The sequence below is a fragment of the Gopherus flavomarginatus genome, chromosome 3, assembly GCF_025201925.1.
Source record: "Gopherus flavomarginatus isolate rGopFla2 chromosome 3, rGopFla2.mat.asm, whole genome shotgun sequence".
Lineage (NCBI taxonomy): Eukaryota > Metazoa > Chordata > Testudines > Testudinidae > Gopherus > Gopherus flavomarginatus.
The window spans coordinates 97,175,259-97,200,864 of record NC_066619.1 but is presented as its reverse complement, the minus strand read 5'-3'; the positions used below and the strand labels follow the sequence as shown (position 1 = coordinate 97,200,864).

General features: G+C 42.8%; 1 protein-coding gene across 2 annotated transcripts in view; it reads right to left on the bottom strand.

Moving 5' to 3' along the window:
- Window positions 1-1,269: 1,269 nt before the first annotated feature.
- Window positions 1,270-25,606, bottom strand: part of SMC5 (structural maintenance of chromosomes 5) — a 99,499-nt gene continuing 75,162 nt past the window's right edge. For both annotated transcript variants that reach the window (XM_050944148.1, XM_050944149.1), the window contains exons 17-24: window positions 21,372-21,494; window positions 15,795-15,920; window positions 12,377-12,472; window positions 11,902-12,006; window positions 8,475-8,594; window positions 3,692-3,871; window positions 3,484-3,579; window positions 1,270-1,974 (exon numbers count right to left, since the gene is read on the bottom strand). In XM_050944148.1, coding sequence (XP_050800105.1) covers window positions 1,837-1,974; window positions 3,484-3,579; window positions 3,692-3,871; window positions 8,475-8,594; window positions 11,902-12,006; window positions 12,377-12,472; window positions 15,795-15,920; window positions 21,372-21,494 — 984 coding nt within the window. In that variant the 3' untranslated portion in view covers window positions 1,270-1,836. The remainder of the gene's footprint in view (window positions 1,975-3,483; window positions 3,580-3,691; window positions 3,872-8,474; window positions 8,595-11,901; window positions 12,007-12,376; window positions 12,473-15,794; window positions 15,921-21,371; window positions 21,495-25,606) is intronic.

Genomic DNA, 25,606 nt, shown 5'->3' with positions numbered 1-25,606 from the left:
TCATTTCACATTAGGGCTGATGTCTGTTGATTACTTTTGATTCACAATGACCAGGATTCAAGCTAGTTATCTAAAGGTGTACAGTTCTCTATTCCTTTACCAACTCCCTCAGTCCCACTCTTCTTATTAAAAGGGACCCTCCAGTCAAAAGGTGTTATGTTTAAAAATTATGGACATTTTAGAACTGAATTTTTCAGAATCTAGTTTTTGTTTTGCTGTTTATGCTATTCATTAATTTTTTTACATTGCTCTGATTTGGGAGAATTAAAATAGTTATGTGAGCTTCACTTTCAGGTTCTCATTTGCTTAGGACAACACTGCAAACACTTAAGTGGAAAGGATGTCTGTTTTAAACAGTACACTACTGAAAAAAAAAACTTTTCTTTGGCATTTAGCTTTATAAAAGTTTTACGCAAAACCTACATCCAGGGCTAAATTTGACCTGACAGTGGCCGGTTAAATAAGTCTTTAATTTCTAAAATGAGACTTTTGTCACACTGCAAATTAAGTAGATGCCAGTCAAACTAATACCGTCCTTCAAATGGCTCCTTCAGTGGTGAAAATAAAGATGTTATATATTGCTGTAGATTTTCAGAGAACATACGGGATTGGCTCATTTTCCTAAAGATTAGTTGGAAAAGGTAACTGACAGCAGTCTTCCAATTTTATACAGATCTGTACCTTTTACAATTTTGTATCACAGATTAGTTAGGCAGAGAAGAATTTCAACCAGCTGACATATTCCATTTCAGGAGTTCACAATTACTGTTGACAGCTGTAACTGTTAAACATTTATACTTAAACAGATATGGCCAAAACCCCACTAAGAAGCCAGCGAATTTAACAGCTATGTCATCAGAGATCTATCCTTCACTGGGAGTACAAAACCACTCCAAAGAAACTAGAGCTGTTAAGAATAGCTGAGTTCAAGTGTAAAAACCTACAGGAATAATTTCCATACCCACCACCAAAAACAAACGACATTTAGCTAGATGTTACTTCCAGAAGCTATCCTGTTTGTAGCTCTCCAGAAGAGAGAACACAACTGTTTTTATAGAGAAATAAAACAAGGCTACTGGCCCAAGTACAATTTTTGTTTAAAAAGCTAAAATTTATATTTGCCCATACGGAGGGGGGAGGAGGGGAAGAGGGTAGAGGTAGTGGTGTGGGTGTGGTGTGTGAGTAAAGATTTTGGAATTAGGAATCCACTCCACCCTGCTGAAATAGTTTAAGGGGAAATGTTAATATACATAATACTATAACATCTAGTGTATGCTATTTTATATTTAATAACCACCACAAGAAAAAACTGTGATAGAAGGCTACACCACACTAGTTGAGAGTTTGGTGACATCACATAACCTTCTGCCTCACTCACGTAGTTACCATTTCAATAGAACCACTTCAAAGCTATCCACTGTAACTTTATCTTCAAGTTACCTGTGCAATGTATTAACCTAATATACATCACAACTTTAGAAAACTTCAACAAAAGTGGATTTGACCAAAAGTAACTCATTTGGAAAGAAATAAACAGACAGCTAAAATTTCCTGATGTGTATGTTGGATATAGCAAAGTGCAGAAGATCCAGGTTTCTTGGGGCCCTCACATTAAGACAGCTAGTCCGAGGTAAAAATGAGATTTTCTTTGAAGGAATAGATGTCTAGAACAGATCTAAGAAAATATTACATATATATTTGAAGGTAAGTTTCTAAAAAAAGAAGCCCAGCTCTTCATTGTCAGTTCTCTGCAGGTTTCCCTCTCAGATTCAACCACTCTGTTTTCATAAATACAGTCTCACAGACCAGTAGCTCCAAAAGACACTATGGAATTCACTACTGATCCATTTGCTCTACTTGTCGCCGCCGCCTACGGAATGCCTTTAAGTTCCACTTGGTTGGTTCTAGCATAAAAGGTCCATTGTAGACAAACAACACTGTCATTTTTTCAGCATACGTGAGATTCTGCAGGAGCTGTGAAAAATGAAAAAAAAAAAAAATCACACTAAGCAACACCTCTTATACCAAGCATCGCTTTTGTATTAGTTAAAATAGATTAATATTTCCCCCAAAAAACCTTTGCATGGTGCTTTTACCATTGTTTGCCACTGACCACATATGCATGTCTCCCAGTGCCTGGAAAATCTGGGATAAGGAAATGAAAGGGTGGAAATAACAAACACCATTTTTCCACCCTAAGGGCACGTCTACACCACAGAGACTACAGTGGCAAAGCTAAAGCACCATTGCTACTCCAGTATAAACCTGTAGTGTAGATGCAACCTAAATCAACAGAAGGGGTTTTCCACTGCTGTAGGAGCATCATCTCCCCAAGTGATGGTAGCCAGGTCGACAGAAGCATTATTCCGTCAACATAGCTGCAACTACACCAAGGGTCAGGCCATCATAGCTACATGGCTCAATTTTTCAGACCCCTGAGCATCGCAGTTATGTCATTCAAAGTTTTAAGTGTAGACCACGCTTAAGCTATGTCACACACTGAAGTTTAGGTGACCAATGAAAAAAATTGGTTTTTGGTAGATCCCTTGACTGCCATATAATCAGATAATTGGTTCACATCAGCTAACATCTAAATAAATTATGTTTTGGGATGTAGGAGAATGTTACCTTAATACCTTAACTGGTGATCAAGCAATTTACCCTATAATCTCTCCTAATTTCCTGTAGTAAACAGTGTAGGTACTTGCTGAGACTGCATTAGAGAAGGCAACCCCATTGGTTCCTGCAAACCAAACCTCTCAATTCTGCCAAAGTACTACAGAAAAACAAAACTTGTAAATTACGATCCTTCTTGGGGCTGTTGTTTGGGTCAGAACAAATGTAAACCATTCAGCTGGCTGCCACAGGCACAGACAGTATGTTCCCTGGTCAGTTAGTTCTTCGCAGCCCTCCTTCCAGAGAGTGCAGCACAATCCCCTTTCAGGCTCGGTAAGCCATCAGCCTTGTGCTCAGGCTTGAATAGTTCCTCCCTTGGTGCAGGGTTGTCTGCAGCCCTCTCTCCTAGGACTGCAGCACTGGCCTTCCTAAGCCCTCAGCCTGACTGTTAAGGTAAGTTGTCTCACCTTTATCTTTCTCCTTCGTTTGGGCTACATAATTGCCTTTTAATCCTCATCCCTGTTTCTTGAGGGTCCCCTAGTTCCCAGCAGTGTGTACTTCAGCTTGTTTATACAATCGATTGTTCCAGGGAACCACACATTTCAGAATGTCTGTTCTTAAAGAGGCTGAGCCTTGGAACAGAGTTGGTTGAGCCCAGGCCACAACTATCCTTAAAGGGGACAAACTACCCTGTTTTATATTTTTATTTCATCTCTGTCATAGTCTCAAATGAACAAACCAGAAGACATTTATATAGCACCTATATCAATGCTATTTATTCTTTTATCAAAGAAGTTGAGTCTCTCTCTCTCACACACACACACACACACACAAACAACTCTTTTTGTTTAGTTTTCAGTTACCCACCTTTGGTGTAATAAAGAAATACTGAGAAGTGCTCTCTTTACAAGCAGTCTTCACAACCATTTCAAAAACTCTCCTCTCATTGACTGGGTCCATTCCCTTAAAAAAAAAAAAAAAAAAAAGAGGAAATCATATATACTTTTACAGTCCCTCTGGACACTCTATGAACTCCTGTGGAATGAAGTCTTGTTTCATGCACTAGCAACCTTACCTGATTTATTTCATCTACAACCCTGAAAGGACATCTGTTGAGTTCCTGCAGAGCCATCAAGTACAGCATAGTCGAAACACTTCTCTCACCTCCACTCTGATGGTGAGGAGTCAGTTCATGCAGCTGGGTATTACTACGGAATTTAACTCTAATTCGAATCCCATATTTGTCATATTCTTCCTGTGAGAGTAGCCAGGAAATGTTAGACATCTATAGCTTCCTACAGTGTATCTTATTTGACAATGCAGCAAAAGTGAAAGGAAACCATTTTATGTATGTCCTACATTAGGAGAACAAAGTGTTCAGGGTCAGTTATATATAAACTCTTTCATTCTGTTTTAAACTATGGTTTATCTCTTAGCATTGATCTATTCTTTTTACAGATAGAACTTTTCTCTAACCTATTCCCCAGCTAACCGATTTGATATGTAATTTTAAAAAGGACAAGTTACTAGAATTTTTGTTCTTATACTTTTTTTCCCCCCACCCTTGTTAGTAACTATTGTATAGCAAATAAAACATTGTCACAAGGTGCTTTATAAATAAAATCGTAATTGAATACAAAAGTTTCATGAGAGGTTCTGTTGTAATAATTGGTCCTAGAAATTTACCCTAATTGTGAGCTCAACTGGAAAAAGCGAGTGAACGTTTATAAAATGTCACAAAAACCTGTAATAATAAATGTTGATGGGAAAAGGTGCAAAAAGGAGACAGCAGAATTGAATTAGTTTAAACAAAAAGGCCTCCTGATTTAACTCAAGGACTGTGCTAAGATTATACCTGGTAAACATTCAAGTGTGGAACTGAAAATCAATTGACCAAACTTCTTGTATCGGAAATTAGACCTACTAAGTGAACAAAATAACAAAAGATGGGCTATTCTGCCCATCACTTCCTTTGGGGGTTCTTGAAAAGAAAAGAGTTTTGGGGGAAAATTAGCTGAAGAAGCTGTCTGCCAACAACTGCTCTAGCGAGCCTCACCATCATGGCTGCCACCCTCACCATTTCTTGGGGTCCACTGTAGCAGTGCTGAGCTTTTGTCACCCTAATCCCAAGAGATGTCCTGACTAGACTGGGCCAGAAAGAAGACCCACATGAAATTATCTCCACCGGCTTTGGCTGAATCCCAGCCACCACCTGTGATGTGAGACTTTGTTGCCCCTCCCCATGTGTCCCTTTCCCTTCTCCTTCCCCATCTTATTTCATCTCTTCTCTACCCCTTTCATTTTGCCTTCTGTTTAAAGAGAGTCTAGCTTAGCTACCTCAAACTGTATATTTTGCAATTCTCCAGTGAGCCAGTGACCAAAAAAGCAGTCAAAAGCAATGACCTAAAGACCCCCAGCTAATAAGACCAAATGTGTTTTCCAGCAGTGAGTCAACACCAGAAACAGAAGCTGTATTTTCTATTTTTGCTGATCTTTTCCTTCCCTCTGGTGTGCGCGTCTTCTAGGAAACAACAGCTTTAGCAACAGCAACAATACCACCAGCTATAAACCATCTCAATTTTTTCTCCTTTTCCCCCCCCCCAAAAGGAGTTACCACCATCTCAGAGACTGTCAAACAAGGGAGGTTTTCTTTCTAAAATCTCTCTACATCTATGATACTAAGCATTTGTGAGGTTGCTGTATATACCAAACCCCAAACCTTCTTTTAAATTGTTCAGTGTTGGGCAGTTTCAGGGTTATGTCAACACCTGTGACTCTTTGGAACCATGTATTTCATTGGAATTAATACAACAGTTCCCAGCTTACCCACAAAGACCCTATTTATTGTACCTGACTGATCACACCAAGCCACAATCATTAGTCAATGGTTTTCATATACTGCACTGATACACTGTGATCTGCAAATCTGGGCTGGTGATTTCTGTTCATCTAAATGGATTTTAGGATAAGATGGATTTGAACCTGTTCATTTAGGTGCTATTAAAAAAAATTCAACTTCATAAGTTTTTTTTATGTCCGCTTGTCCAAGAGTCAGTGTACTCAATTAACACAACTCTGTGTTTCTCATTCTTCATTTCTCTGGCAAGAGCCACGATCTTTTTTCAGAAGATTCTATTAATATCATAATTGGTTTTAAGTGATTATAAGTTAAAAAGCAATTTTTAAAAGTCATTATGCTGTCTCCTTTTTTTTTGAGCCTTTTCTTTAGAACAGTACCAGCTGAATGTAAACATGGATTTCATATTTCATTTCTGTTCCTCAGCATTTTTATTGTTGTTGCAGACAAAAGATAACTGTTAATCGTGTATTATACCATGCTGACTTTTGCACAATAAGTTCTGTAAAAAAATTTAAACAAATGGAAAACTTCTTAAGGATAATTTCCTTTCTGTTAGCAGTGTCTCCCACAGTTCTGGAATCAGGACTGCTCTTCTCTGTGCAGCTCAGAGGCGGATCAAACGTTTTGGCGCTGCACAGTTTGGCCACACATCTTTTGCTCCTGCTTACTTCCAGATGAGTTATTCCTAAACTGCAAAACTTGCACATCATTAAAAAATATTCCAGAGATAATGAAATAACTATGTACATTAGACCAAGAGGAGGATCATGCAGTAATGATTCTACTTAATATCTGATCCTTGACTCATGAGTAAGGCTGAGAGTTTGTCACGGAGGTCACAGATTCTGTGACTTTCCGTGACCTCTGCAGTGGCTGGTGTGCCTGGCTCGGGGGCCACCTAAGCAGCTCAGGCAGCCCCTAGGCCAGTCACACTGACCACTGCTGGGGCAGTCTGGGGCCACCACATCCCCCCCCCCACTGCCCAGCAGCGGGAGTTTGGCTGTAGGAAGGGGCAGAGGCACAGGATGGGGTGAGGCAGGCTCTGGGCGGCGACATTCCCCCTCCCTCAGCTCCTAGGTGGAGGCATGGCCAGGCAGCTCTGCGTATTGCTACCACCCTGGCAGCTCCATTGGCCATGGTTCCTGGAGCTGAGGAAGGGGGAATGTTGCTGCTTCCAGGAAGGTGTGGAGCCATGTAGGGAGCCTGCCAGCTCCCCCTAATCCAGCAGTGCCCCTGGATTGCCCCCCCAAGCACCCGTGGCACTCCCAGGCCACGTGCCCGCCCCCCCCCCCATTTAGCCAGGGGTATATAGTAGAAATCATGGGATAGGTCATGGGCCGAGAATTTTTGTTTACTGCCCGTGACCTGTCCATGACTTTTACTAAAAATACCTGTGACTAAAAACAGCCTTAGTCATGAGCCGTCTAGGGTGGGTAGAATTGCGGAAGATGCTGCTAGCAGAAAGGAAATTACTGGTAAGAAATTTTCCATTCTGCAGCCCTCATTCCACCCAGGAGGTTGCTAACAATTTTGTGGAGTGTGCCTTGATCCATTTTGGGACAGGAATCTCTGATGATTTGTAGGTTTCCATAATACAGAGTCTAATCCACCTAGTGATGGAGGATTTAGAAGTTCTGAGTCCCTTGCATGTCAGCTGGAAAGACACAAATAGGGAGCCCTATCTCCTCATGGATTCTCTACACTTGAGATAGATTTTTCAATGCTCTTCTGACATCTAACGTGTGCCACGCTGTTTCAGTTGGATGCTGTGGTTTTAGACAGAATGAAGGAAGCACAACCTTTTTGGAGGCATGAAAGGAAGAATTTACTTTAGGTAGAAAGGAATCAGGTGTCCTGAACACCACCTTGTTCTCATAGAAAAGGCAGTAAGGCTCCTTGTCTGGCAGACATGACAGCTACAAAGAAACAAGTCTTAATGGATAAATAAAATGCTGAAACTGAAGTCAGAGGCTCAGAATGATGACTTGTCAGGGCCCTCAAAACTTCCTATTTTGGGAAGAGTGGCCTGGCCACTGGTCTGGCTAATCAGATTGCTTAAGGGGATCTGGCTGTCTGTGAATTGTCTGCTAGGGATCCCAAGGATCCTGTGAACAGCATGCTATTAAAGGCAGACAGCTGATGCTCAATGGTACTGTCCTGAAGGCCTCTGTCTATACCAGGGGTATATAGTGGTGTGCCGAGTCTTCATGTATTCACTCTAATTTAAGGTTCCGCGTGCCAGTAATACATGTCAGCGTTTTATAAGATCTCTTTCTATAAGTCTATAAAATAGAACTAAACTATTGTTGTATGTAAAGTAAATAAGGTTTTAAAAATGTTTAAGGAATTTCATTTAAAATTAGATTAACATGCAAAGCGTCCTGGATCGGTGGCCAGGACCCGGGCAGTGTGAGTGCCACGGAAAATCAGCTCTTGACTAGCAATTAAGCTGCAGCATCATCCTGAAATACAGAATAACTAAGTCAATATAATTTTTTAATGCTAAACAGCAAAGAACCATGAGCTGTTAACCAACTACTAGAACTAAGAGGACAAGGAAGGTTGGGCGAGGAAGAGCCAAGGTTTCCATTTCCATCTACTGCAGTGATCAAAAAGGAACTTGGGGTAAGATCAGGGCTGTGGTTCCTTGTATCCCCTTGGTTCTTGTGATGTGATGAAGCATGTGGGTGGCTCCAACAGTCATTGCTTTTTCCAGAAGGTTCTGCTTTGACAGAGAGGGTACATGCACATCCAGAAAGTTGGGATCTAGAAAGGTTTAGACATCCTTAAGAAGAATCTGACAGACAAATCTTTGAAATAAGTGGATTACTCAGCTCCATGTGGCTTTGGAAACTTCTGATAAGACTGACTGTTATACAGCTGGTGGTCCTACTTTCATTTGGTTGAGACACAAATTAGTTAGTTCTAGTATTTAAAGAGAAATTAGATTTTCATGTATTATTAGTTATTATTCATAGATATGGAAATGTAATCATACCTCATTTTCTGTATGAAGATCAACTTCACCAGCACACTGCATAGAACTAAAAAAATTACTGAACTTTTCATTAACTTGTTCAACCAGCTGTTTCAAAGGTGTTAGCCACCTTTCTTTAACCTAAAAATGAAGAGACTAATGTAAAACAACCTCTGAAAGAATTTACATTTGAAGCTATAATTAACAAAATAGCTAATTTAACTATTACAGTAAAATTTACATTAAAAATTGCCCACAAATCACTATACTACTTCATAGATCAAGTAACCACCCAAAACAGACCAAGAAAACTGTTATATGCAGCCAGGCACTCAGATGCCACAGAATATGCTCTGAAGAGAAAGTCTGGGATATACATCTTAAAACACATTCAAAACTTTCACCAAACAAGGTGTCATAAACAGATAGCTAAGGGTTAATGTCTCTTTCACCTGTAAAGGGTTAACAAACAGTGACCTGCAACACCTGACCAGAGGACCAATCAAGAGACAAGATATTTTCAAATCTCGTGTGGAGGGAAGCCTTTGTTTGTGGGTTTTGGGTTTGGCTTTGTTCTCTCTGGGTCCTGGACGGGACTAGAGGTGCAACCAGGTTTCTGCCAATCTCCCTGCTACAGTCTCTTATCTATTCAGAATTGTGAGTAAGAAAAAAGGCGGTTATAGTCTTTTAATTTGTTTTTCTTATTTGCATATGTGTACTTGCTGGAAGTAGCTTAAATTGTGTTTCTGCTGGAGAAAGTTTCTTTCTATTGTTTATAAGCTGAAACTTTTTACCATCTCAATTGCAGAGATAAGCCTTTTACTTTTTCCTTTTTTTTTTTTTTTTTTTTATTAAAGGTTTTGCTTTAAAGACCTGCCTGATTTTTTTCTCCTAGTTAAGGCTCAAAGGAACTGAGTCTGTGCCCACCAGGGAATTGGTGGGGAGAAGGGAAAGAAAGCAGGGAGGGAAAGGTAAATTTCCTCTTTGTGTTAGATTCACGGAACTTGAATCTGTATTGCCCCTGGGAGAAGAGGGAAGAAAAACCTGCTCTCGGCATTTATCTGTGTATCTCTCTCCGGGGAAGAAGGGAGGGGAAGTGGTGATTCAAGGATTTGAATCACAGTGGTCTCCTAGTGTAACCAGGGAGGAAGAAAGGAGGGGGGGAAGGGAAATGGCTTATTCCCCTTTGTTGTGAGACTCAAGGAATCTGGGTTTTGGGGTCCCCAGGGAAGGTTTTGGGGGGACCAGAGGGTATCAGTCCCTAGAAATTCCTGATTGGTGGCAGCGCTACAGAATCTAAGCTGGTAATTAAGCTTAGAGGACTTTATGCTAGTACCCATATTCTGGATGCTAAGGTCCAGAATTGGGAATTATACTATGACACAAGGACACTCCACCAGAGAAGTAGATCGCATCACTTGGGCCACCCAAATACTCCAAGAGATCCTGCTTCAATACAGAAATAAAACCCACTTCAAATGCACACCTCTAATTGTTACCTACCACCCCATATTGGAACCCACACAAGATATCATCGCACAACTACAACTCAAACTTGATGGCATGGGCGGCGTGGAGCTCCATTTCAGGGAGGCTAGACCCTGGCTCCGCCCCTCAAATCCCCCTCCCACTCCCCAGCTGGACACCTCCACTCTCCCCGTGACCAGAGTGCCCCAAGACTCCCTTACCCCACCCCCCGGGGCCCAAGCCCCAAAACCTACTCCCCTGTCTGTGGCCAGAAGAGCCCCAGGCCAGCCAGAACCCTGAGTGCCTCCCCCCGCCCCCCAAACCTGCTCGGAGGAGTCCCGTGGCAGCCAGAACCCTCGCAACTGCGCCTCCCCTCTGCAGACCCCAAGCCACCCCACAAAAATTCAAAAGCTCTTCTCTTCTTCTCTCTCCTGGAAGGAAGAAGAGCTTTTGCTATGCCCCATGCAGGTTCTAGGGTGGCTGAGGAGGTGGTATGTGTTACTCAGACAGCATCCCGGGTTCATCAGTAATCCCCCTAGAGTCCAGTGAAAGTATTAATAAACCCAGGAGCACATATTGCTGCCTCAGTCACCCCAGAATCTGCATGGGGCATAATAAAAAGCAAAAATTTCACCCGCTAAACCTGCAGCCGGGGTTCTGAAGCAGAGCCTCCCCTGACATATTATACCCGCTGCCCATGCTCGATGGGGACCCCATCCTGAAAGAAATCTTTCCTGAACCCCCTCTTCTGGCCTTCAAACAACCCCCCCAATCTCTCCAAGCTCATCATCAAAAGCAATCTCCCCACAGATCAGGCCACACTAACTCAAAGCATCACCAGACCTTGCCAGAACAGATGCAAAACCTGCAGACACATCTGCACTGCTACAATGATCAACACCCCCTACAAAACATCTTTCAAGAACCATGGGTCCTACACATGTGGAAAACCTCATCCAGTATACTAAAATGCCCAGATAGCAACTATTTGGGTGAAACCAGACAATCAATATACTCTGTAATGAACTCACACCAGCAGAAGATAAAAGATAAAAATACCCTATCATTTGTGGGTGAACACTTTTCACAAAGCAATCACTCTGTATCTCACCTACCAGTTCTCATCATCAAAGAAAACCTGCATAACACTTTGAAAAGATGAGCCTGGGACCTTAAATTAATAAAACTTTGCTAGATACTAAAAATCATGGAATGAATTGAGACACTTGATTTATGGCTTATAACAACAATCTGTAATCCACTAACACCTGCCAACTCCAGCTACTTTCCCGACTTCCTTTCCTCCCTATGATTGGAGAGGTGTTAACAGGCCACTTTATCCTGAATGGTCCCTTGAAATATGTGTTAACTACTTATGCTAAATTAACAATCTGTTCCACCTTGTACTTAACAGTGTTGAGTTAGGGCTTGTCTACACTGGCGATATTAAAGCGGTGCTGCAGCAGCGCTTTAACGTGGCTTGTGTATTCGCAGCAGAGTGCTGGGAGAGAGCTCTCCCAGCGCTCTAAAACAAACACCTCCATGAAGGATGTAGCTCCCAGAGCTGTCTACAATGGCACTTTACAGTGCTGACACTTGCTGCGCTGGGGGGTGGGGGGGAGGAAGAACTATTTTTTCACACCCCTGAGCAAGAAAGTTGCAGTGCTCTAACCTGCCAATGTAAACAAGCCCTTAGTTTCCCAGATCTGAAGAAGAACTTTGTATAAGCTTGAAAGCTTGTCTCTTTCACCAACAGAAGTTGGTCCAATAAAAGATACTACCTCATCCACCTTGTGTCTCCAACATCCTGGAACCAACATGGCTATAACACTACTGCATACAAAGGTTGCCAACGTTTCATTTTCCCTGGCATCAAAACTTGAAATGTCTTTTAAAATGAATATGGTGCATTTTAATAGAAGTATATGCCCATTTATGTTTCTCCTACATTCATTATACTACAGTAATGATTTCATATTACCTGTGAAATATTTTGCCTATAGCTCTCCAATTCGTTTTTCTTTTCCTCTAGTTCTTCCGTTACTTGCTGTATTTCTTGGGCCCTTCTATTATATTCTTCAACAACCTGTCAAGAAAAAGCATCATCCTTCAAAAATATAGTCTTTCAAATTGACAAAATATATATTTATCAATTCAGATCTTAACACTTGTTTACATATAATTAAGCAGTGTATGCACTGTTTATATATTAAACAGGACATACTGGTCTTTCTAAAGCAAAGAGCAACTAAGCCATGGCTGTATTTCCAGTTAACCCAACTATTTTTCTTTAAACAAAAGGCAGAGAACATGCTGTTCCTTTGGAAGAACCTACTTAAAATTCTAATAGATTCAGAATCTGCCATTCACAGCACATTGTTCCTGCTGTCTAGCTTATTGTTACCAAGAGTTCTAGTACAGAGTGGGAAGCAAGTACAATACTGGAGGAAACATACTGAAGCATTTAGGCCTGTGAAGCAGGAGGCTCTTGATTTCTCTTCATTCAGTAAAGCATCAATTTCATCCAATGTGCTTGGAAGGTCCTGGAATGCCTACAAGAAGCATAGTTTAATGTTGAGAGAGGGTTGAAATATGACTAAAAAGTAGCAAGAAATTGGACAGTCAAGGACACGGCTAGTCACTAGATCACTTTATTAAGACACAATCCATTTAAATTTAAGTGGCTAGATTCTCTCCTGAGAAGTGCTTGGTGTGGGGGGATGAGGGAGGGCTGTTGGGAAGCTAACCATGGCTCCCTAATTCTCTGTCTGTGCAGGTATAGCCCCAACCCTGGTGCAACTGTTCTAACCTTGTCACCTGGCAATGGTCCACAAGAGCCCCGCTACTTGAGAACTGACGGAGTGCAATGGCACTCTGGTCATGCATCCAGAAAGGGGATGGTAGTACAGGAGCTGGCTATGCCAGATGAGAGCTTCCCCACACAGGAGGAATACTCGGCTGCCCAGATACATCCAGGATCTGGGCCTTTCATGTTGGAATAGGAAGGAGAATCTGGCCCAAATTTCTTTTTGTAGAAAGTGGGAATTTTGATTAATTAATTAACCTGATAAATTCTCTCTCTCTCCTATTGTGTATATAGAATAAATAACAAGGAAAAACTTTTTTGTGATCAAGGGATATACCATTTTCATAACAGTGTAAAAATCAACTAAACTTAAAATACTATTTAATTCCTGGGGGGAGTGATAGTTAAGTTATATAGCACCTGCTTTACAGACATGGTCCCTATTCTTGAGAACAGGACAATTTAAGGGCACAATGATCATGCAAATCGTTACATGAACAGTTCTTTATATTGAAATAAATGGCAATGCTGATGCAAGTCTTATTTTGGAGAAGCATAAACAAATGACGGGCAAAGGGATTAGGTGGAAGACTGAATTAAAAATAAAGAAAAAGGGAAACTTCTTTTGAGAGAGGTGCTTTCCAGACAAACATACACCTCCTGCCCAGAAGAGATCATAATGAATACATGACATAACAAGGGAAGACAAAACAGAAAGGCTGAGGTAGCGTGCAGGGTGAAGTGGTCAGAGACAAGATGAACATTCAAGAAAGCTTACTTGCATGTATTTTTAAAAGCATTTATAATCAGGATGATTTTAAAGTGAAGGAAAAGGCAGAGGTGGCATTAAGGGGAAACTGGAGGAAGGGGAAGAGTTAATAAGAGAAAAGAATGGAGGAAAGAACAGACAAAAAGAGGCAATAAGCCGATGGAGAGGAGATAGGGAAGGTAAAAACAAAAGGGAGGGAAGACTGTAGAGGAACACTGTGGGCAGGAAAAGTGAGGCCAATAGCAGAGGGAGGAACTACATCAGGGGTGGGCAAACTTTTTGGCCTGAGGGCCACATCTGGGTGGGGAAATTGCATGCAGGGCCATGAATGTAGGGCTGGATCAGGAGGTTGGGGTGCAGGCTCCATCCTGACACTGCTTACCTGGAGCTCCCTGCCTAGGGCGGCGCCACATCCTGCAGCCCCTGGGTGGTGGTGGGGGGGGAGGAGGGAGGGAGGCAGAATGCTCTGTGCACTGCCCTCGCCCGTGGGTACCTCCAAACCTCCCATTGGCTGTGGTTCCCTGTTCCTAGCCAATGGGAGCTTCGAAGGAGGTACCCACAGGCAAGGGCAGCACGCAGAGCCCTCTGCCGTGCCCCCTCCCTCAGGGGCTGCAGGGACGTGCTGCCGGCCACTTCCAGGAGCAGCGCGGGGCCAGGGCAGGCAGGGAGCCTACCTTAGCCCTGCTGCGGCACAGGTGTAGCAATCCTGTGGGCCGGATCTGGCCCGTGGGCCGTTGTTTGCCCACACCGGACTACAGCAACTGGAACAGGTGGAAATTAGTGCAAACAATCAATCAACAGAATGTCCAAAGTTCAGGTTATAGAAGGGTTCTAACTCTGTACTGTGTCCAAAACTTCAATTGGAGCTGCTGGGTGCTTAACATTTTTGAAAACTGGACCACTTATTTAAGCACTCTTTTTGATTTTCCAGCCTATTACTCCCAGTATCCCCTTAGAAAAACTCATCATATTATGCACATAATCCCAGGATAGAATCTCTGTAACATTTTTCTGATTTTTAATAAATTTTCAAGTTACGGTGTTTTAAAATATTTTCCTGTCACAGAATGAAGTTTTCCTCAACATATTTTGCCTCAACATACTTCCAAAAGAACATGTCTCATAAACTCCAGATTTGTTTTATTGAGAAGTGGGTTTTGTTTGTTTTTAAAGGGGGTGGACAGAATTGCAAAGCTATATAACAAGGACTTGAAAAAAGGGTGCACTTGCCCCTTATCAAAGTAGTCAGGAAAGAGATTAACCAGAGGATCAAAACATGGATCTAGTGGCATGATCCAAAGCCCATTGACTTCAGTGGACTTTGGATCAGGCCGAAAAGCAGAAAGGCAGGGTAGAGCCCCTAAGGGGAAGAAGAAGTGCTTGCCCTGTCTTGCACTCCACAACTGTAAAAACCTGGGGCAGGAAGCAAGGAGAAATTGGGAACTCACCCTTCTGGCTTTCACAAATGAACTATTTTGCTTTAGGTGCAGGTGCACTAGAAGAGCATAGTTCTGAATATTATAAATGAACAGTCTTAGCTAGCGAAAGTATCTCTTCATGTTATACCATTATACCAGGGCCGGTGCAACCTATTAGGCGACCGCGCTAGGATTTGGGGGGGGGCGGCATTTTCTTCCGCAGCAACCGTGGCAGTCGGATCTTTGGCCACCCCAGTCGCCGCCAGCATTTAGGTAGAGGGAGCTGGGGCAGGGAGGCGCGGGGAGGGCCGCCTGCAGCAAGTAAGGGTGGGGAGGGGTGGCACGCAGGGGACCTCCCTGCCCCAGCTCACCCCTGCTCCGCCTTCTCCCCGAGCATGCCGTTGCTGCTTCACTTCTCTCGCCTCCCAGGCTTACGGCGCCAATCAGCTTAGGCACCACAAGCCTGGGAGGCGGGAGTAGAGACGGCGTGCTCGGGGAGGAGGCGGAGCAGGGGTGAGCTAGGGCGGGGAGCTGCCGCATGGCTCCCCGCGGGGTCGGGGGAGCTGCCGCAGGGGGGTGCTTCAGGGCGGAGGAGGGGTAGGGAGCTGCCACAGGGCTCAGGGAGGGGGTGGAGCAGAGATGAGCTGCCGCACGGCTCCCCGGAGCGGGGGGGAGCTGCCGAAGGGGGGTGCCTCAGGGCAGGGGGTGGGGTGGGGAGCTTCCGCAGGAGGGGCGCCTCAGGGCGGAGTAGGGGAGCTGCTGCAGGGCTCGGGGATGATGGAGGGTGCAAGGTGGAAGTTTCACCTAGGATGCGAAACATTCTTGCACCAGCCCTGTATTACACCCTTATAAAAATGTGGCCTTTTGTTATTAATACTTACAGTCTGAAAGTCTTTTGGAATTTCTTGATCAGGGCTGAGATTACATGCATGTCTAGCTTTCCTCATCAGTCCCTTGCATTTCTCCAGAAGAACACGTTTTTTTCCACCCAAGTCAGAAAATTGTTGCTAGTATAGAAGAAATAAAAAGATGTTTTATTTTAAAGAAAATTCCATTGCCTTCAGTTACAGTCAATTGATCTGTGACCCTGCATGAAGTTCAATTGTCTTAGAGAGAGAGAGAACTACAGAAGAAAGTTTAATGACAAAAATGATCAATTTTACACACTCCAACTCCACCATCTCCATTAGAACTAGCATACTGGATGTAATCATGTCAGATTCAGAGAGTTGGTTTGTGAAATCACAGCAGATTGTTTACAGGGGTTGAAAATAATCTCTCCCTTCAAAAACAACTATCTTCTGGCTTTTTAAATTTTTGTTTTTTGTTTTTGTAACTAAAAGGATGGCAGAGCTGAGTGAATGAATCAAACTGAGTGCACAATTGTAAAATATATGAATGTGTGTTTCACAAAGAGAGCCACAGTTTTGATCTCTGCCTAGGTCCAGATGTAAATCTCTGCTTTAAAATCTGCTGGTGGAAGAGATGGACTATTGCAGTGTTTCTTTATTTCGCATCATGCCTCCCAACTAGCACTAGTTTTTCTACTAGTCATGACAGAGCCATCTAGTAAATAGGATTTGCATTATGAGGAATATTTAAGTTGAAACTATACAGTACAAACAGATTAGCTGTATATTAAACAGGAAATAATGTATTTTTTCTTCATCTCTCATATGCTACCTTTATTATTACAGGCAAAAGATACTAAGTAACAGTTTCACAGTAATGACTAAGAGCAAATTTAGAAAAATAGTGCTACGTGTGTCTATCAATCAAAGCTAGAATCTCTCTACATTGTAAACTCCTTGGGGCTGGAACTAAGATCTTGTTTTCACTTTTGTTGAAAGCACAAATAGTCAATTATATCCAATTTTCATGTAATTTTCATACATTTACACTCCTACATAAACCAGGAATCACATGGGACAAAAATGTATTAAAATGTATACAGTTAACTAAAGGCTCAATACTTGTGTATTCTCCTGGATGAAGTGTCTGTTTCACATTTTAAAAATATACTGACAACCCTATAGAGAGGGTGCTTACAATAAAACTTGTTTAAGTTACTCTCTGTCAATGTAATTAGATTAATTCATATCACTGTTCTAAATAATATAACACAAGCAGTAGTAACAGTTATACTTAAGACAAATGCAACCTCAGTTCTTGCAGGTGTTCAAGAGTTTGGCATGCATATTTTTGACTGACATTTTCTACACTAGGTATCAATCCAAAGGAGAAATTTTTCTTCCCAAAGCATGTGTAATATACATTCAAACATATAGGCTCTGCATATGGTGGCGGGGGGGGGGGGGGGTTGAGAGAGTCAGACAAAAACATATTCCATAAATCCTGAGCAGAAGTGTTCACCTGCATAGCTTGCAAACTTGGCTGTTTTACGGACAAAAGTGGTTCAGTATTTCTGAAGTCAGACAAAGTTGGGCAAATTAACCTCAATGTGCTTGTTGCTGCACCCTCTGTAAAATGGAAATCATATTTCTCTATCATCCTTAAAGAGGTATTATGAGATTTAATACATTTTTCTAAAGTGTTTTGATATCTTGAGAAAAAGGTGCAATAAAACCATGAAGTATAAAAATACCCACAGAGTTAGGGACCTTCCACTTAAGGACAAAATAAATGTTCATAAAATTAGTTCAACAGTTCTGAAGTTATGAAAGTTTAAATCAGCATGTTAAAATATTCGTGCTGGGCTTTTCAGATTAATTCAGTGCTAGTTTGGTTTGAGACTCTGAATAACATCAAGCTCTGTTGTTTGTATACCTGAAGACCATGTAATAGTTACCTTGAATGTTAGTCCATTCAGCTTTTAATAGTCAGAATTTTAAATTTCTGTACTAATTTTCTGAAAACTAGGCTAGTTTTGTAGATCTCGTTGCAACTTAAAAATCAAGCAAGGCATGACAACTATTTTGAAATCCTGCGACTGAAAAAAAAATCAAGCAACGCATTAAAGACTGCATATGTAAAGAACTACCCAGTTTGAACAGGTATTTTATAATGATATAAAAAGTTACCCATTTTAAAGTAGAAGCATAGGAGAAAGTTAAGATGGAATTTTCAACCCTCTATGTAGGTATTTTTAAAGCACAAATTACTGCAATTTCTTGACATCAATTCTACCTTTTTTTAGTTCTGAAAATCTGATTTCTCTAATGTTGTGTTAATGCTTTTTTGGGGGGGGAGGAGGGGCAATGACTGTGTGCATATAGACAGAAAGGAAGAATTCATGATGGTGTGGTGTAGCATAAAGCTTATTGTCACAAGTTGGGGATGGCCCAATTACTCACAAGCCAGAAGTGAGTTACACAGGTCACTAAATGAGTGTCAATGAAACCTACATCCCTCACCACATCTGCTCCACTATGTGTTTATTCATGCTATATATTACAGAAAAATATTTAGGAACATTTTCATGAGTTTTCAAAATGTAACCGGGACTATTTTTTGTATCCCAACACTTTAAAAGCCAATTGCCTTCATGACCATGAGTCCAAAGGTACGGGGTTCAAAAGAAGCCAAAAGAACCTGTGAAAATGACATATATTGTTTTTCTGTACATAAAAATGTCAATTTTATAGTCTGTCATCTCTAGCAATTCCAAGGCTAGAAGCTCCCATTTATAACTCTGCAGGACTGCATGGAACAGGCCTTAACGCGATGTTTTTAGGCTCATCACTTAATTTTGCCTGTCCAGGCTGTTGGGCAGCTGTAATTTTGGGGGAACACACGTATTTGGGAAGAGAAGGAGGAAACATATTGGGGCAGGCTGATTTTTTAAAAAGAAAAAAAGTAGGTGTTTGAAGCTGTTCTGGGCTACGGGTGTTAGAATAAATACCAGGATAAATGAATTAGTAGGTAGGTGAGGCATTCGAATGTGAGAGATAAATTCATTTATCACGACTGATATTTATTACCTGGCTATCACATCCACATGAGATGGGTATTTTCTCACACACGCCTACGTATGTATATAAGTACATACATGTGGAACCTTCTATAGACCCATTCAGTTATGGTGTGTTCGAATATTTCATAGAAATGTTAACATTTGGCAAGTACAGTTCATTAATCCCATCCTGTATATAAGGGATGTGAGAGTGCACCTCTGGGCACAGGAAATTACTGTCTGGAATAGATGGGTCCTAGAGGGAAATTCTAGCATAAGGGAGAAGACTTAGGGTGAGCTATGTGTTACTGTTATTTCAGCTGACAATAGAAGAACTAATTCAGGAACTGAGGTTAGTCTGGGCAGTCAGGGAGAGAGTTCTATGCTAGAGTGGAGCTAAGGCATAGCTACTGAGAGGCATGCTACTGAACACTAGAACCCTCTCACATTCTATTTTCATAAGCAATTTGTATTCTTTTACGTTCATAAGCAGTGCAATTGGTTTTGTGGGAAATGAGAAACTAGTCAAACAAAATATAGTAGCCAGTAGCCAATATTTTCCCATGCATGTGTGTTTGAATGCATTCTTAGTGACAGTATTTAAATAATTAAAGATGGGCAATTCATACAGAAGGAAAACAGAATTTACATTTTCTTCAAACTTGGCCTAAAAGAAAAAACAACAACGTACATACTGAGTTTAATACCAATCATTTAAAAAAATTACACCAAATGAACCTAAAAATTAACAAGCTATCAAAGCAAGACAATTAATAAATCTCTTTCAATCATCATAAACACAAAGACGACTGTGCCAATTATCCAATGAGCAGATGGGGCTAACAATCCTCCCTACGGTTCAATATTGGTCATAAACACACACTTGCTTCTCATGCTCATTAGACAATTTAAATACAAAAAATTGTTAAAATAACACTAAGGTTCTGACTTGAGCTGCCATGACAAATAAAAAAACCCAGAAATCTGTCGCTATAACGTGACACATTCTGAAGCATACACGTTGGGAAGGAAAATGCATTTCAATCCAAGTGTCTAAAATATACCCAATGTGCTGCTATTCCCAGGGAATCCCAGTGCTGACAACTCACACATGAACATATGCAGCCCTCTTTCCTCTGGAAGAGGGAATGAATTGGGTTTTATGGGCCATTCAAGTCTTATAACAATATTTTAAAGACTAACAACTTTTAATAAAAGAAATATTAGCAAGAGTTCCCCGGATTTCTCACAGAAGCGCCACCAGAAATTTTTCACATGGTATGCATAACTGAACCACTCTCACTTTAACTCAGCACGGCGCCACTCAGGTTTGGCCCATCCACCCTTCCATCATGACCGGGTCAAATCTCAGCGAGTGGCATTGTGAGTCACTGTGCAGTATTCCAGTGTCACTCAGGTTGGGATGCCTGGCACTGGAGCAGCTCTACCCCACCAATCGTACGCACCATGTGTAATGTGCATATGGCTGCAGGCACCACTGTTTTGGATTTTTTTTTTTATTGTCCCCTGCTCTAATCTTCACGAATGGCAGCAACAGTAACGTGCTCTGTGGTTGTCTGTTGGTTATCTGGCCATTAATTTGATGTTTAATCATAATGTGTAGGTTTTAATTTAGTTTCACTACATAATTTCCATAATACCTCATACTAATTACTACTTTGTGCACCAGTCTGTGTACCTTTGCCTGCAGTTTCTTGAAAACTTTATTTTATTATTTCAACTTTTCTGCTGCATGCAGTTGTCCAACAAGTGATATTGATTCAGGTCACAGGTGAACTGAAAATATGGGACCCCTCTTGCACACACAAATTCTCACTTCATACTTGCAGGATCAGGTCAGAAATTATGAAAGTTCTCATGTCTACCATATATGCTAAATTCCTCCATATAATTAGTTTATGTGAAACGTTTAGTGCATTACTTTCCAACATTTAAAAGTCAGAGTGTAGGAGAAATGGCAATGGGGAAGAAACTTGCACCCACTCATTCCGCTAGGCCTCCCCAAAGGTAGGAGTTTAATAAAAAGGATAAGGAAAAGAGCTATGGAGAACGAGGGTCTCAACCCTACCCTACTTGAATGTGCTTTCCTCCAGATCTTCATCAGATCCCATTTGGGTCAGTCCACTACCAAGTAAGTGCTAGTTCTGGGAGGTTGGTCCCAACTGGAGCTACTCACTAGAGGAAGATGACATTTCTAAATGACAGACTGGGCCAAAGGGGCCCACTATGCAGGATATTATGCCAGTTCCACACTGTTTAAAATGTTTAGGGCACATCTTCACAGAAGAGGCAGCCATCTTGGTTAGCATGGGGATGCAAAGCTCCTTTTTACCTGGAAGGGAAAGGGACTGGAGAATTGATGAAAGCTTCAGAAAGCACAAAACCTTAGCAACAAGAGTAGAGATACCTATTACTAAGAAAGAGAACAGAAGCAGCCCATTCCTGAGTGCAGAGGCCTCCGGGCAAAAAGTGTGTTTTCAAAGTTGATTTACCAATACACCAAGAAATAAAAAGCAAAGCTTACCTCTAAAGCTCTTAGTTGTACAGTTGCTGCTTTATAATCAGATTCTAGTCTATTCTTCTTAGAATTCACTGTAGTGCTCTGAAGAACCAAATCCACTTTGAGGATGTTCAGTGTTATGCAATTCTGCAGAGCAAAACACAAAAAACCATAAATAGCCTTTGTCGTGAAACACTCGAAACTGATACATTGTCAGCAGCATCAGGCTTTGCAAACCAGCTTACAATATATCAATTTTTATACAAAGTTTTGGACTCCAGATTCAGCTCTCCAACTCAATTTTGTTTTCAGTTTGTTTCTTGAAGCAGAAAGGTGGTTGTTTGTTTAAGTATTTCTTGTCTCTCCCACACACGGAAGCTAAACTTCTATTTTGTAGCAAAAGCAGAGCTCTGCTGGTGTGCACGATGTGCAACTAAACATATATATTTGTTTTTTTTTAACATTACTTACAGCTGCGAAGGTTATGTTAAGATCTAGGAAAATCCTCTCCTTCAAAGTTACAAAAATTATGAAGTAACTTTTAAAAAACCCTAAGATTATATTATTTGAAAAAAGTGTGCAATTTTTAAAGGTTACAGCTATTTAAGGAAAAACAAGAGCTAGAGTTCTGTAACAAAAAGAGGGAAAAACAATTACTTGTTGTGTCACGCTTCCAGGCCAACAAGGAGTTCACACTCACCACCTGCTTTGCAATTCTGGTTGCCTAGAATACTATGCTGCTGTGGCTCACAGCCCTGACACCAACAGCCAACATACAAGCATGCAGGCTTTCACCATCCAGTTACTCTTTGCAGGAGGACTTCAACAACCCTTCCAGTACCAAGTGCTCCCCAAAAAGCTTCTTTCTGCAATATCTAGTCCTTCTCATTGCTCCTTTAAAGAGACCATACATAGCAGCAGCCTGTTAATTTGGCTGAGCATTTTACTCTTCAGTATGAAACACTGTACTGAGATGGTTGTGTAGCCTAGACTGTTGTATAATTGATATACATTCCTGTGACACATAATTAACAACTATCATTCTTCCATGCAGCTGGGCAATCAAATACCTTCCAATATGTATTGCTGAGGAATAGAAAGTATATTAGAGAGCCAGTTTGCTATGGGGTAGCGGGAAGAGAAAAATAAAAAATACTCCTCCACACAGGGTGTTCACAGGTCTATAACTGTACATGCCACTTTAGTTGTGCTGTTTATGAGAAGAGGAAAACTAAAAGACGGTTACTCACCTTTGTAACTGTTGTTCTTCGAGATGTGTTGCTCATATCCATTCCAGATAGGTGTGCGCGCGCCGCGTGCACGTTCGTTGGAAGATTTTTACCCTAGCAACACTCGGTGGGTCGGCTGGGCACCCCCTGGAGTGGCGCCACTATGGCGCTGGATATATACCCCTGCCAACCCAGCCACCCTTCAGTTCCTTCTTGTCGGCTACTCTGACAGAGGGAAGGAGGATGGGTTTGGAATGGATATGAGCAACACATCTCGAAGAACAACAGTTACAAAGCTGAGTAACAGTCTTTTCTTCTTCGAGTGATTGCTGATATCCATTCCAGTTAGGTGATTCTCAAGCCATACGTAGGCGGTGGGGTCGGAGTGAAATGTGGCAGAATGTAAAACTGCTGAGCCAGAGGCTGCAGCATCTCTTGATTGTTTAGCCAGAGCACAATGCGAAGCAAAGATATGGACCGAGGACCATGGAGCTGCGCGACAGATCTCGTGGGTAGGTACACAAGCCAGCAAGGCGGCAGATGAAGCCTGAGCCCTGGTAGAATGCACGGTGATGTGGCTTGGGGAAATATGAGCCAAATCATAACAAGTGCGGATGCATGCCATCACCCAAGATGAGATCCTCTGAGAGGAAACAGGTAGGCCTTTCCTTCGGTCTGCTACTGCGACAGAGAGTTGGGGCGTTTTACAAAATGATTCTGTTCGTGCAATATAAATGCAAGCGCTCTACAGATGTGCAGGGAGTGCAATTGTTGCTCCCATTGCGTTGAGTGTGGGTAACATGAAAGGCCGAAACCACCTTAGGGAGGAAAGCCGGGTGTGGTTGTAACTGCACCTTGTCTTTGTGAAACACAGTGTACGGCGGAAACACTGTAGGAGCCCGGAGCTCGGAGACTCGTCTGGCCGATATAATGGCTACGAGGAAAGCTGTCTTCCAAGATAGGTATAGCAGCGAGCAGGTCGCTAACAGCTAGAATGGGGGAGACATAATTCTGGTTAAAACCAGGTTAGGTCCCAGGTTGGGGCTGGGTGGCGTACTTGAGAGTGTAAGCGCTCCAAGCCTTTGAGGAACCTTGAACCCATAGAGTGTGAAAACACGGAACGACCACTTTAGCCTGGGTGGAAGGTAGAGATGGCTGCCAAGTGTACCCTCAGCGATGACACCGCTAGGCCCCGTTGTAGGCCAGAGGTAGGCCAAATAAAGGGGATCGAGATCTCAGTAGGAGTAAGATCAAGCGTTTCGCACCTGTAGGAGAAACGCTTCCACTCGGCCAGGTACGTTGACCAGGTGGAAGGCTTCCTGCTACCTCGGTTTAGTCACGCAGCAGCCACACCATGAGGTGAAGAGACTGCAGGTCTGGGTGGCGAAGCCTGCCGTGGTCCTGAGTATGAGGTCTGGGTGGAGTGGCAGGGTAATTGGGTTGGCTATTGACAGGTCGAGCAACGTGGTATATCAGTGCTGCCTGGACCACGCTGGAGTGATGATGATGATGCGCACTCTGCCCCTGCGGAGTTTGAGCAGGACCCAATGAACGGTGGGAAGGCATAAAGGAGTTGGCCCTTCCACGGCATCAGGAAAGCGTCCACGATCGATCCCGGGGAGAGACCTTGGAAGGAGCAGAACATCTGGCATTTCCTGCTCTCACTGTAAGCGAACAGGTCTATGTGGGGAAAAGTCTCCACTTCTGGAAAACAGAATGCATCACATCGGGGCAGAGCGACCACTCGTTGAGACAGGAAAGACCTGCTGAGTCGAAGTGCCAAGGCGTTCCGAATGCCTGGGAGAAAGGACGCTACCAGATTTATCGAGTGGGCTATGCAGAAGTCCCAGAGACGGATGGCCTCCTGGCAAAAGGAGGAGGACCATGTCCCTCCCTGGTTGTTTATGTAGCACATGGCCGTTGCGTTGGCTGTAAACACTGAGACACCACGGCCTCACAGCTCCTGCTGGAACCCCTGGCACGCCAGCCGGACTGCTCTCATTTTTGGACATTGATGTGGAATGCCAGCTCCTGAGAAGACCCAAGAGCCTTAAGCTCGAAGTTGACTGAGGTGAGTACCTGAGCCGAGAGATGACGTGTCCGTCATCAGGGACAGTGAGGGCTGCGGCAGATGGAACGGCATCCCTGCCCACACCAGGGAGGGAGTTAGCCACCATTCTAGAGAGCCTAGGGTGCTCGAGGGAATGGTGACTATCATGACCATTGGGTCCGTGTCTGGGCGGTATGCCAAGCTGAGCCAAACTTGGAGAGGACGGAGGCGGAGCTTGGCGTGTTTGGTTACAAACTTGCAGGCAGCCATGGGACCCAGGAGACCGAGACAAGTGCGAGCCGAGGTCGTTGGGAAAGTCTGCAGACCTCGGATGATTGTTGCCATCACCTGAAACTGCGGCTGTGGTAAGCAGGCTCCGGCTAGGTCGGAGCCCAGGATAGCTCCTAGGAAGTCTAACCTCTGCGTGGGAACCAAGTGGATTGTTCTATAGTAATCATCAGGCCTAGACATGTGAATAGGTCCTTGACGATGCCCACACGCTGAGTGATTTGTGTCTCGGAGTCTCCTCGGATAAGCCAATCGTCCAGATACGGAAAACGCATATCCGATGTCGGCAAAGGTAGGCGGCGACTACGGCCATACACTTAGTCAATACCTGTGGGGCTGCAGAAAGGCCAAACAGCAGAACTGTAAACTGGAAGTACTGACGGCTGGCTAGAAAGCGGAGGTATCTCCTGTGCGGAGGGAAAATGGCGATGTGAAAGTACACATCCTTCATATTGAGGGCGGCATAACAGTCTCCAGGATCCAAGGATGGGATAATGGTTCCCAGGGATACCGGTTCCCAGGGATACCATGCGGAACTTCAACCTTATCATCAACTGGTTGAGTCCTCGCAGGTCTAGGATAGGTCTGAGACCTCTGTTTGAGTTGGGGATTAGGGAATAACGGGAGTAAAAAACCTTGCCCCTTTTGTCCATCGGCGTCTGCACCTCGTGTAAGAGGAATTGCTCGTGAGA